Source organism: Mandrillus leucophaeus, unplaced genomic scaffold (assembly GCF_000951045.1).
Source record: "Mandrillus leucophaeus isolate KB7577 unplaced genomic scaffold, Mleu.le_1.0 Scaffold1096, whole genome shotgun sequence".
Taxonomy (NCBI): domain Eukaryota; kingdom Metazoa; phylum Chordata; class Mammalia; order Primates; family Cercopithecidae; genus Mandrillus; species Mandrillus leucophaeus.
In genome coordinates, this window is record NW_012099165.1 from 761120 (window position 1) to 774482 (window position 13363).

The following is a 13363-nucleotide window of genomic DNA, read 5'->3' on the forward strand; positions in this document are numbered from 1 at the left end:
AGATTTTTCATCACTCAGGTATCTCCACTCTAAATCAAATAAGCTTTAATAAACAGACTTATTTAGGCTTTATTTCCTCCATCTGTACACCACTTTCAGTAGCTATGTCCCTTTTTGTCCTTTTTATGAAATACCCAGAAAATCAGCATAATACAAAAAATGTAGCAATATTCAATCACTTGATTTTCTTCTGTTCAAAGGATCAGAATTCTCTTACTTTACCTGTCCCTCCATCTAGACCCTGATAAATGATTGCCGTGCCTTCCACAGGAATATCTGACTATATATTGCAGAGCCTTTACTGCTATCTGTTCCTCTGGGTTACCAATGGCTACTTGTTTCCATACTGTTTGGATAATGCCCTCTACCTGCCTAGGTACGTCTCTTCTCATCAACTACAGTGGGACCTGTCTTCTCTATACCAGTGTTTATGGTTACTGGTGAATGGACATAGATGATCTATCTACATTTATCCAAAGAGGATAAGCATAAAAAGCTCTGGGCTAGAAACTGGGGAAAGCTGGTATAAGTCCTATATATGAGATTAACTAAATGGATGACTTGGAAAAACATGTTTAAATTCTTTGAGTCTTAGTTTCCAGTTTCCTCATAAGTAAATTTAAATACTGTCTATTTCTAAGGATAAGGGAGACTGAAACAATAGAAGATATTTTATGAGCAAAAAATCTATTGAAATGCAAGGTAGTTTGATTATTTTTTACTTTTACCTGTCAAGCCTCAAGATCCTTCTTTCTTATTACAAAGCCCCTGAAGCTTTAGAACTGTCATACAGTAGCTTTATATTTATAAAGCACAGCTTTGTAACTAAGTTATAAGCAAATAATCTAGATTTGAAATACAATTGTTAAAATTATAATTTAAATTCTCCTATTTAGAGCATTCTTAAATATTTTATGAGTTTTACAATATTAAAAACTGCTCAAAACGTCATTTAATTCTTCCAATTAACACGAAAGGTTCAAAGAGAACTGCATCAGTAATCACTGTGATTATTAATGCTTTGGGTACCAATAAACTATATGTACCCTCCAGGTCTAAGCACTGAGCTTCACAGCAGTACAGAAAATGCTACCAAGGTTATAATCATTACGTATGAAAGGGGATTAAAATAATTGATGGTGTAGTGTGGTGGTTAAATTTCAGTCTCTATTGGGAGGCTGAGGTAGGTAGATAGCTTGAGCCCAGGAGTGCGAGGTTAGCCTGAGCAACATGATAAAACCCCATCACCAAAAAGATACAAAAATTAACTGGGCATGATGGTGTGTGCCTATAGTCTCAACTACTCAGGTGACTGTGGTGGGAGAATCACTTGAACTCAGGTGACAGTGGTTGCAGTGAGCTGAGATCACCTCACTGCACTTCAGCTTGGACAACAGAGCGAGACCCTGTCTCAAAAAAAAAAGTTTCAATCTCTGAAATAAGACTATCCGAGCACAAAGCCCAGGTCTGCTTAAAATGCAGATTAACACAAACCTCCCTACTCGCTGATACTCCCTGCGTGACTTTGAAAAAGCTCCTTTGTGTCTCTAAGTCTGTTTCCTCATCTGTATAATGGGCAGAATACCACCACCTAATCCATGGGGGTTTTATAATATTCAAAAGCCATAGCACATATGAACTGCCAGGTAATGAATAGAACTCCATTAATGATTGCTATTACTATTGTATGTTTTATTGACACCTGAATAATTGCTCTTATAAGTTAAAATTTGAGCAAGTCTTTTCTTACGGGTATCCAAAAAACATCTAAATATGTCCTTCCATCCAGTATCTTAGTTGGTTTTGTTTTGATTCTCTTTTCAATGCCAGCATGGGTTCTCTAAAAGAGAACACTAGAAACACTCACTAAGCTTCTTCTATTTATCACTGACCCCAACACAGAGGTCTCTAAAAAACCCACAGGACTGTCAAGCACTCATCTTTTCTATTAGGTTTTTTCCTCTTTTGAGTTACCTTTTTCTTGTCAAAAAGGTGACTTTTTATAGTTTAGATCATTCAAAGTAACTCTGTAGTAGAGAAGGTCATGGCTCTTTTCACTGATTCTTACAATAAGACAATTGGAAGTACAAACAAGTGTGGAGTCTTTAGTTTTATTGAACTGACACTTCAGGGGAAATGCTAAATGACCATTAAACCCTCTTCACCCTTCCCACTTCCCCGGTTCCAGAGAGCAACTGACATGGAGTTCTGTCATGATGAGCTCCACACTAGTTAGCCAAACACTTGGCAAGTGCACATCAGTATTAATGCTGCCAGGTTTAATAATCAGTGTTTGGACTGCTGTTAAAATATTTTAATATGATAATTGGGTGGCCCCTCATCCTTTGTCCAATAGCTTAATTTATCCTAGTGACAAGCCTTAATTTTCTGACATATTTTAGACTCGTGTCCAATGTTAGGAGAAGCCCAGCTAAAACTGCAGGGCTTATGTCCAGATACATCAATCGCATACTGTTACTCAACTTGAACCTTTAATTATATCATTAAAATTACTCTGCTAGGCTGTTTCTATCTCCATTCTGTGGGAAGTCTGAATTTAAAAAATAATATTAAAAAACTAACCCACTAATCTCTAAGATCTTATTTAATTTGAATAATGTGTAATTCTAAGTACATCTTTCTATCCTAACTGGATATTCAGGCATAAGAGCTAGAAAGAAGGGATGTGGAGAATGTTAATGAGTCTGGCCCCCCAAAATAAAAGGCAGTATTGGACACTTCTATAAACTAATTTTTTTAAAAGGAGTTAGAAAATAAGACATTCAAAAGATATGTCTGGGACCATTTGCTTTACGTAATAGATCAAGGACAATGACTGTGGTATCATCATGAGTTTTTTGAGTTTATAATTTTTAACTTTCCCAATATTTGTTCATGATCGTTGTTGGAAGGCCTGTCAGCACCTAGAAGTAGTTATCATTGAAGCTTTCAAAAGAAAAAGACCTTTGTGGTGGTTTATGGTATGTTATGAGGTGGAACCTGGGACAAAGTATACAGGAGATTGTGTCTGTTCTGCTGCGAACTCTATAGGCAGAAGACTCCACACACTATGGCAAATCTGTGGAGAAAGAAGTCAACCTGGCTCATGCTTTAGTTACTTTAAGAATTTGCTCCTGGCCCCGCATGGTGGTTCACACCTGTAATCCCAGCACTTTGGGAGGCCAAGGCAGGTGGATCACCTGAGGTCAGGAGTCTGAGACCAGCCTGGCCAACATGGCAAAATACATCTCTACTAAAATAGCTTCTATGTGTATAATGAAATGAACTTTTTAATGGAAAATCAGGAGAAGCTAGAAAAATAAAACCATCAAGTTTATTAATACAGACACTTCTAGTTTACAGAATTTCAAGTCTACGTGTGGTAACTTTCTTCCACTGAAATTTATTTATGAAAATAAATTTGTTTGGTGTACATTATTTGGAAGTCTATTGATGTTCTTGCTAAAAAATGATTTGATAAAAAATAATAATGCTCATCTTTGTGCTTGACAGAGTCTACTTGATAGGGCAAATAGGAAATATTTACATTTCTAATAGGTGGGCTGGGTATAGTGGTTCACTCCTGTAATCCCAGCACTTGGGAGGCCGAGGTGAGCCTAGGAATTCAAGACCAGGCTGGCCAATATGGTGAAACCCCACCTCTACCAAAAATACAAAAATTAGCCAGACATGGTGACGCATGCCTGTAATCCCAGCTACTCAAGAGGCTGAGGCAGGTGAATCACTTGAACATGAGAAGCAGAGGTTGCAGTGAGCTGAGATATCGGCTGAGGTGGGAGGATTGCTTAAGCCCAGGAGGCTGCAGTGGGCTATGATCTTACCCCTGCACTCCAGCCTGGACGACAGAGTGAGGCTTTGTCTGAAAAAAAAAAAAGCACAGACAATTTCTTCACAACAGGTAGAAATCACACGGGCTGAATAAATTGATGGTTTATAAAGGAGTCATTCCAAGCAGGAAAAATGAAGTAAGTGACATACAAAGACGTGAATCAACATGGCATGCTTGCACAACACACAGAGACTGATTTGGTTAAAGGTTTCTGTTGGATGGTACAGAAGATAAATCTAGAAGCATAAATCGTAGAAAAACTGCAGTAGAACTGGAATACCACCCCTTCACACTTGAGTTCTAAGAAGGTAGAGTGATAAGTGCACAGAAGGGAAAATCAATTTGGCAGACTCTGCCAAAAACTCTAAGTCCTCTAAAAGTCTGCATTTCTTGCAAAATAGTGCTGGTCTAATTGTTTTTACCCTATGTCATCAATGATCTCTTTTCCACTTTATTAATAATTAAGCCTTAAATATATAGGAAACCTCCTTGAAACTGGACTTTGTTTCAGAATGTCATACATGAAGTATAATTAGAAAATAATATATTAATATTAGTAATTGCCATTTACTGTTAAGAAGATCTTATGTAGAAAGACTAGTCATATGTGATGAAGTAGTTACTAGATGCTTCTAAAGTTGCATTAAAGTATCACAATATGGAAAAAGCATTGGGATATAGTATGAGATCAAAATCAGTTACTAATATAGCACCTAAAGACAAGAAAGGATCTTGTTTTGGACATTGATAAGGAGGGTATACTGAATGAAGCTGTGCTGCCTATGTAAATTGTTTAATATCTCTCTGATAACTTTAAAGAATAAAAACACAAACTTAAATTATCAAAAACGTGTTTTACTTGAAATACTACAAACCAACACTCTCTTTATCCTGTAACGGGAGTCTGTGTTTTATGTTTCCCATTCGTTTCCGCAGACTCAGATTAGTCCTAAAGAAGGGTGGCAGGTGTACAGCTCAGCTCAAGATCCTGATGGGCGGTGCATTTGCACAGTTGTTGCTCCCGAACAAAACCTGTGTTCCCGGGATGCCAAAAGCAGGCAACTTCGCCAACTACTGGAAAAGGTAGGTGTCCTGTGTCCCCTATGCATGTTTTTAGTAAAATCGACCATTCTTTGCAAAGGAAATATGGCAGAGCCGATAATAGTGAAGAGGATTCTTTCAATTTTCGTCTCCTTTCTCAAATAAGCTTTTTTCGGGTCCTTGAAAGGGTTACCTCAAGCTTCCTGCTGTTGTCCTTGTCCTATTTCTATGACTTTTTACTTTTTCTAAACTTGGCAACTTAAGACTGGCTCTCTACCATATATCTTAATCTCTAGTTAATATCTCATTAAGAAATAAAAAAAAAAAAGCATCTTATTCTGAAGCCAAAAATTCAGTTCGACTCTCAGGATCACATTACACTCTTGGATCTCAAACTTTTGAATCCCATGAAAACCTTACAAGAAAGTTAAAATAATTGCATATGATATGCAAGCTATCTGGACAGATAATGAATAATTCCAAATGTTTATCATCATTCTCTAAGTCATTCCTTTTAACATTAAGTTCTTCAATTTCATTCAATACCATTCTCTCCATAATTTACTTAATATGGATTCGTAACAATCAAACGCAGAATGTCTTTGATTTTTTCTCTTTTACACATAAATGTGAGCTCATGAAAGGTTATTTATGTCTAGTTGGGAGGGAGGAAAACCAGTGAATGGTTCTGTCAAATATTCTCACTCAGACTTTCACTGTGCTGGGCTCTAAATGTAGTAAGACAGCTGGGATGGCCAGATTACGGAAATATGACGTGTTTGGATTCTAAATGTCATTAGGAATAATAAGATAAATTAGTATGTGTTTTAGAGGACATCATGCTTAACAATTCACTCTGTGTGATGTCATTTTCATGATCACCCACACATTTATGGCATTGAATAGAAACTTTTTAACAAAAAATGAAGAGAAGCTAGAAAAATGAAATCATCATTTTATTTTTAATAGAGACACTCCTTATTTACACAATTTCAAGCTGCCATGGTGACTTTCTTCCACTGCTATATAGTGAAAATAAGTTTCCTCTTTGTATATTATTTGCAAGTGTATTGATGCTCTAAGATTTTAAGATTTTTTTCATGTGCTTATGCAAAGCGTAATCTGTTTCTCCTTCCCCTCTGCTTGAAGCTATCATCACCTATTGGCTCTTTCTTCTTAAGCCTCCTTTTATGGTAAGATCCCATCCTTTCGGCTCCCTCAATATCTGTCTTCCAACAAGAGCATATGTCATTTTTGTTCAGAATAATGACTCCAGCTAGCATGCATCTAACTATTAGAAACCATGACAAGGCCGGGTGTGCTGGCTCGCGCCTGTAATCCCAACACTTTGGGAGGCCGAGGCAGGTGGATCACCTGAGGCCAGGAGTTGGCAACACAGCCTCGCCAGCATGGCAAAACACCGTCTCTACTAAAAATACAAAAATTAACTGGGCGTTGTGGTGTGCACCTGTAATACCAGCTACTCGGGAGATTGAGGCAGGAGAATCTCTCGAACCTGGGAGGCGGAGGTTGCAATGAGCCAAGAACTCACCACTGCACTCCAGCCTGGATGACAGAGCAAGAATTATGATTATTCTTGGGATTATTTTCCAATGTTGATTTTTTATTTATATAAAAATTCAAATATATATTTGATTTTGTTTGTTTACCAGGGAAATTATTTACATTAGTAAAAAGATCTAATCTTTTACATCCAATTTTGCTGTTCTGTTAAATTGTATTTCCCTTCAGATAATCAACATTCTTCACCAATCTCCTTTTCTACCCAGAAATACCTTTTTTCCTATATAAACTAAGGTGAGAGATTTTCTTAGACATCATACTTATCATACTTTATCTACTGTGTTGCTATTTTCCAGTACACCGTTAGATACACCTATACATAGACTCAAACATTTCTTCAAAAATCAGTTGAAAAAATTCAAGTAAAGTATAAATGTCAGAAGCTGGATAATTCCCTTTACAGGTTCAAAGTGAAATGTATTTCAGAGCTATGATAAAAACTGGGCATTAGTGAAAGATGAATAAAGCAAAAATGTATGAAAGCATTATACCGGTTGGTTGAAAATAATCGTAGAAATTAATATGACCACTCCATCCATCCAACAGGTAATTTGTCATCCAACAGGTAATTTGTCTGAATGTTTTCAAGAAATTCTAGAACATCATGCTTTTCAAAAGTTATTAATACATAAATGACAAAAAAACAACAAAATTTATTAACAAATTTGAAGTCACCACAAGGTAGATGTGTTACATTTACCATATGGTAGTTTTAGGGCAACAGAGGAATCGTAAATTGTGTGCGCTCTTTTACAGTGGCCTGAAGGAGGTTAAGTAGCACTGGCTTGCTGCACTGATCCAAAGAAAAGATGTCTGGGATATCACAGTATTTCAGACTGAGCCAGTCCCTTGCTCATCTCTCTATAGTTTCACATATATCCAAGGCACCAAAGGGCAAACAAGAGCACGACCTTTAAGAACCTCCTTCACTTTTAACCAAAAAGATTGATTTATTCATATAGAAGGGAATATTGTTAATAAAAACAATATTCACAACAATAGTTCCCATTATTAGTATATTTTTGTATTATGTTTTGTATCCACTTCATCCAATCCTTGCAGAAGGGGTAGCTATCTTTCTAAGTTTATATGAAAGAAAACTGGTGGTTTTTAGGTTGAAAACTTTCCAGTGTCACTCAATCAGTAGGTTGTGGGCTGTAACAGGTCTGTTTGCGTTTTCTCAATGCTATGCCAGTATCAGACAAAATGCCATTGGTATATCCACACTTATTTAAGTGACGCTCTGTTTACCATTTTTAACAAGTATTTGTACTATTGAATATTACAAAAATATATATCATTGGTTTCACAGTATTTCAGGTCTTAGTATGCCAAAACTAAAATTGTTCACCTAAAAAATTATTTGTTTGTTAACTATGTAGCTTCCCTGTAAGTTAAAGATGTCTTCTGTTATCTAAGTCAATATTTCCTAAAGTGTGATTTTTTGAATAGGACACTGCCATCATCCTCACCAACAACATAAATTTAAGAAACATTGTATATGATACTTCACTCTTGAAGATTTCTAATACAAAGTTTACTACTAAAGGTTTTGTTAAGTCCTACAGTCAAGACATCTGTTTATAAGTGTTAAACTCAAGGCTGTCCAAACATATTTAATTAATAGAATTTTTTTTCAGGTAGCTGCACTAATCATGAGTGAGACTGAAAATCTAAGTTAATTTGTGCTTAAGTTCAGAAAATCCCCAGATATTTTATTTATACAAAGAACCAGAATAAATAAAAATTCCAAAAAAATTTTCCGGGAAGGGTGACAATGAACTTGCCCATCTATGCTGAGAGATCCTAATCACAGAAACACCTCTGGAAAGCTGAATCACAGAACAACCGCAGAGACAAGCCGACAAAAAGAGGGAACATAGCAGACAGTTCTCCTTCCCTATATATGTCGTCATGGGTATCCAGTCTCCTGTATCATCAGGAAACTGATGCTCTGTGGGCCTCCATAGCAAGTGGGAAACTAAACAATCTTAGGTACAGCCAGCCGGAGATGCTTAAGACAACCTGAAGCCAAATCCTGCCCAATTAGACAGCTCTAGCTCTAGCCATTACCCCTAATGTAGCTCCTCTAATTACACATGATTCTGCAATATAGGTCACAATCAAGTCTTAGCAAAAATTATCTCAGTGCATTTTCCTGTAACACAAATGAAGTTGAAAATTAACTTTATAGGGTGAGTCAAAGACAGAAATAAAGACAGTCTATTTTAACTTTATCCAGAATACCTTATCTTTCCCATCATTTTCTAATTGTAGGACTTGGCCCAGGTACATAGAATTATTTCCAGTATATCAGCTATGCTAATGCTAGACAAATGGCATATGTAAATAAGTAGACAGTTTTTTTAATGCAAATGGATTTTCCTTATTCATGTTTAACCACAAATGAAGTTAGAAAATTATGTTGAAAGCATTGCATTTATCCACAATGTTGTCACCATGCTTTCAATGTTGTCTTAGTAATTTTGTGTGAGACTAGATATTTTTAAAAATAAAAATAAAGCTTTCTGAATATTAAACTTTTAGTAAATTAAGAAATACTTACAGTCCTATAATGCCGTTGCTTAACCAGAGACAGGAGGAGGAAGACTCTCCTTAAAATTCTAATTACTTATTATTACTATTACAAACCCAGATAATTTCACTCAATAAATATTTATTGAACACTTATTCTGTGCCTGGTTCTGTGTACGGTTTTGGAAATAAGAGATATGAGTAAGACACAGCTTCTAACCTCATGGAGCTCACACAGGAAAAGCCACTTCCTTGCCCCTACCCCACATCCACATGACACAATTAGTTTTAAGATAAGCCAGACTGTATTATGTCCTAAAAGAACAGGATTCAAATAGGGCAAGGTGATGGATCAAGACCGCAGAGGGAATAGCAAAGGGTGAAAAAAAGCCAAAGAACTGAGGCAGGCCAAGGCAATATTCATTACCTTTTGCCAATATTATAGTTCTAAGGAATGTATCAACTACGGGACCTTTACATCTGGTTGATCCATTAAGCATTGTCACTTTATCTGATGACAAAAATTTGTGTCTGAACAAGTCATCCCTTTGTAATTCACATTTTTTCAATGAAAATAGCTTTTTACTGATTGTGTATGTGTGCAAGTATGTGTATTTGATTTAGAATAAACAGATTGGCCGGGCACAGTGACTCACACCTGTAATCCCAGCACATTGGGAGGTCAAGATGGGTGGATCACCTGAGGTCAGGAGTTCGAGACCAGCCTGATCAACATGGTAAAACCCCAACTCTACTAAAAATACAAAAATTAGCCAGGCGTGGTGGCATGCACCCGTAATCCCATATACTCAGGAGGCTGAGACAGGAGAATTGCTTGAACCCGGGAGGTGGAGGTTGCTGTGAGCTGAGATCACGCCACTGCACTCTAGCCTGGGTGACAGAGTGAGACTCCATCTCACAAACAACAGCAACAACAACAATAGCAACAAAAAAGATGAAAGTATGTAAAGATCTTTACGTTTGCTTTTCTCATTGAAATCATTCCATGTTGAGCAGTACTTCTCAAACTTTAATAGACATAGGAATCACTTGGGAATCTTGATAAAATGTAGATTTTGATTCAGTAGTTCTGGATGAGCCTTTCTGAGATTTTGCATTTCTGACAAACTCCTAGGTGATACCAAAATTGTTGCTTTGAATACTAACAGTAGAGAGATCTATCTTATTCTTTATAATGGGTCATTCATATTCCATTTCTCTATTTAACAAATCCCCCATTATTAGACCTGTCTACCAAGCACTTGCTGTAGTTACCCTTTTCCGGGTTCCTCAAACACCATGCTGTCCAATTTAGGGAGTCTTCTAGTACTGCTACTTGTCTTGGTCAATTCAGTCTCACCCCTGGGAGTACTTCAGACCCATTAAGAACTTATTGAGCTAGAATGAATGCATTCTAGGCCTCTTCAACTCTTCACTACCATCCACAACTGCTAAACATCCTAGATATTCAAGAAGTTAGAATTAGTATTTAGAGAAACAACTTATTTTGACATTTAACAGGTTGGGGTGTTATTAGCTTACAAAGTCTTAAAATGAAAATCCTATTTTTAAAGCTTATTTTTCTAATGTATTAAACTCATTTATATTCAGTCAGTTCTAATGATAGAATGCCCATTTTTAAATTTCCTGTCTAGGTATAATTTTCTCTTGCTGAATTGTTTAAATGTTTATCTTGAAGAATTGTTCTTCTGAAAATGTGTCATATGGGAATGCAATTATGAATTTGGCACTTCTAGTTTTTATGTTAACGATATTTTTGCTATTTTTTTTTTTAGTGATTGCACAAACCTGCAAACAGATAATAATGTACAGACAATATTCTTGTTTAACAGGTTCAGAACATGTCCCAGTCTATTGAAGTCTTAAACTTGAGAACTCAGAGAGATTTCCAATATGTTTTAAAAATGGAAACCCAAATGAAAGGGTTGAAGGCAAAGTTTCGGCAGATTGAAGATGATCGAAAGACACTTATGACCAAGCATTTTCAGGTAGGTTTGACTTCTGCAATCTTGTCAATCCAAATCAGACACGGAGTGGGATGGACAGCAGTGGGGCACTCAGCTAGAAATGACTATGCATTGGCCCATGTGTGCAAGGTAAAAGACTCATAGGGATTTCAGTCATCTCTCCACTGAAACTGACCATTAGCTGGTAGGACGACATAGAAGCCTTGCTATAAAAAAAAAAAGCTTCATCATTATAGAGTTTGGTGGAGTTTCTGAAACAAGGAAAATTTCCTCAAGGAAAATTAATAATTAAATTATAAATGTTTCTCTAATGGTTTTATGCCCTGCTAATATGAAGAAAGATGTAGATGGTATAAATTATTTAAAGAGATAACTATGCCATTAATATGAGCATATGGAGAGAATTATTTCATAAATGTATACAAATATTTTTCTAGATTTTAAGTGTTTTATTGGTAATTATTTACAAATACTGAAAATGGAGAAAGAAATCATGCTATGTGGACTTTTGTTAACTATATATGAAAGAGTTACGAATTTTAAGAAAAAAACTCTTGACCTGCTAATGCAATTTGAGCTCCCATTAAAAGTAAACCATTTGCCTTACCAAGGCACAGCCCATAGTTCATAAAACACTGTGGTTGCCCAATTAATAGCCTCTAGATTTCTTGTGAATTAGGAAGTGAGATTCACGGCTGATGTTGAGGGAGTGGATCTGAATTCAAGTCCTTGGAAAGGAAAGGAGTGCTTCCTACACATAATGGTGTCTGGTGGGGAGCTAGTGAGGAACATGTAACTGAGTCTCTGCATAACACATTTGAATGTGGCAGAAAGTTTCATGGTTTTGTAATTTTCTTCAGTGGTACTCAAGAGATTGAGTAAAGAGGTATGGAAGAGAGTTACACTCTGAACTCATTTTAAACTTTTACCCAGAAGGTGACAACAGAAGAAAAAGAGGGCAAGAAAGTTAAGGGTATTGAAAAGAGAGGGAACTGAAGTGATTAGTCATGAGGTCTAAATTGAAGAGAGAAGTAAGCAAAGCCAGCAGGTTAAGAAATTAGGACAAACTAGAGCAAGATTTAGAATATACTTAAATTTAAAGATTATTGAAAATGAGAGTATAAGTGAACTGGATAAGTAGGAAACTTATGGATAAATGGTAAACAGAGAAGAATATGAGGTTGAAGAGCAAAATAATTAATTTTAGCCAATATCTATTGAGCACATACATACCACACACAAGGTGTGGCTGGCCCTTCTGCTGGATGTGTAATACATAATCTCTCTTCTATGAAAGACAACTAACAGGCAGGTGAATTGATGGTGAATGGAGGCATAAACATTACTTAGGAGTGCAAAGGGAGGAGCAATTAATTTTGTTTTTAAAAGACCAGGAGAAGAGTTATGAGAAAGCAGTTTCATACTGGTGACCCTACCTCTCCACTACTAAATTATAGGCGGAGTCGAGAAAACCAAAAGATTTACTATGTCAATTTTCAGTGCTCAGGGTTAGAGTGTAGATGGTAAAATAACAATGTGAACCCAATGCTGAGGTCATCGGCAAAGTAGAAAATAGTAAGCTGGCACCTTAGGTGTGGGAAGAACATTCCCAGAAGGAACTAGTCAGGAGGAGAGGAGCTCAGACTGTTTGGCACAGATGGACAATGCAGTGAGAATTCTGCAAAGCCAAAGGACAGCTCGAGAGTGTAAGGGTTGACAGGGCTGGGAAATGCATGATGAAGCATGTGCATCTTTGGGAACTTTTGACAGAAGACAGGAAACTAAGAAACAAAAAGGATACAAAACTGAGATAAACCCCAAAGAAATAATGTGCCTAGTCCTGTAAATTGCCTAGCAGCAAATCAGCAGGCTACTGATAAGAAAACAATTTTCAGGCAGCAGCACCTGTGACAATGACTTGGATTTTCCTAGTTCATGTATTCCAAGTATATGCTGAAGTTATATGTCAAAATCCAAATAACAGTAATGATAATAACAATAATGATTTTTCAGAATATTATACTTATTCAAAGTACAGTTCTAAGCACTTTCAGGATATCAACTGTATAATCCTCACAACAATCTTGTAACTCAGGCACTATTTTCATTTCCATTTTAAAAATAAGGAAGCTGATGCATAAAGAGTGTATTGGTCTATTCTCAACATTGCTATAAAGATCTGCACTGAGATCGGGTAACGTGTGAAAGAAAGAGGATTAATTGACTTACAGTTCTGCGTGGCTGGGGAGGCCTCAGGAAACTTATAATCATGGTGGAACGGGAAGCAGGCACCTTCCTCACAAGGCAGCAGGAGGGAGAGAGAGAGAGAGAGAGAGAGAGCATGAATGCAGAAGTACCACACTTT

General features: G+C 36.6%; 1 protein-coding gene across 3 annotated transcripts in view; it reads left to right on the forward strand.

Moving 5' to 3' along the window:
• The window catches only part of OLFM3 (olfactomedin 3), a 212606-nt gene that overhangs the window by 173918 nt on the left and 25325 nt on the right, over positions 1–13363 (forward strand). For all 3 annotated transcript variants that reach the window (XM_011989537.1, XM_011989532.1, XM_011989523.1), the window contains 2 exons: positions 4787–4933; positions 10864–11019. In XM_011989537.1, coding sequence (XP_011844927.1) covers positions 10873–11019 — 147 coding nt within the window. In that variant the 5' untranslated portion in view covers positions 4787–4933; positions 10864–10872. The remainder of the gene's footprint in view (positions 1–4786; positions 4934–10863; positions 11020–13363) is intronic.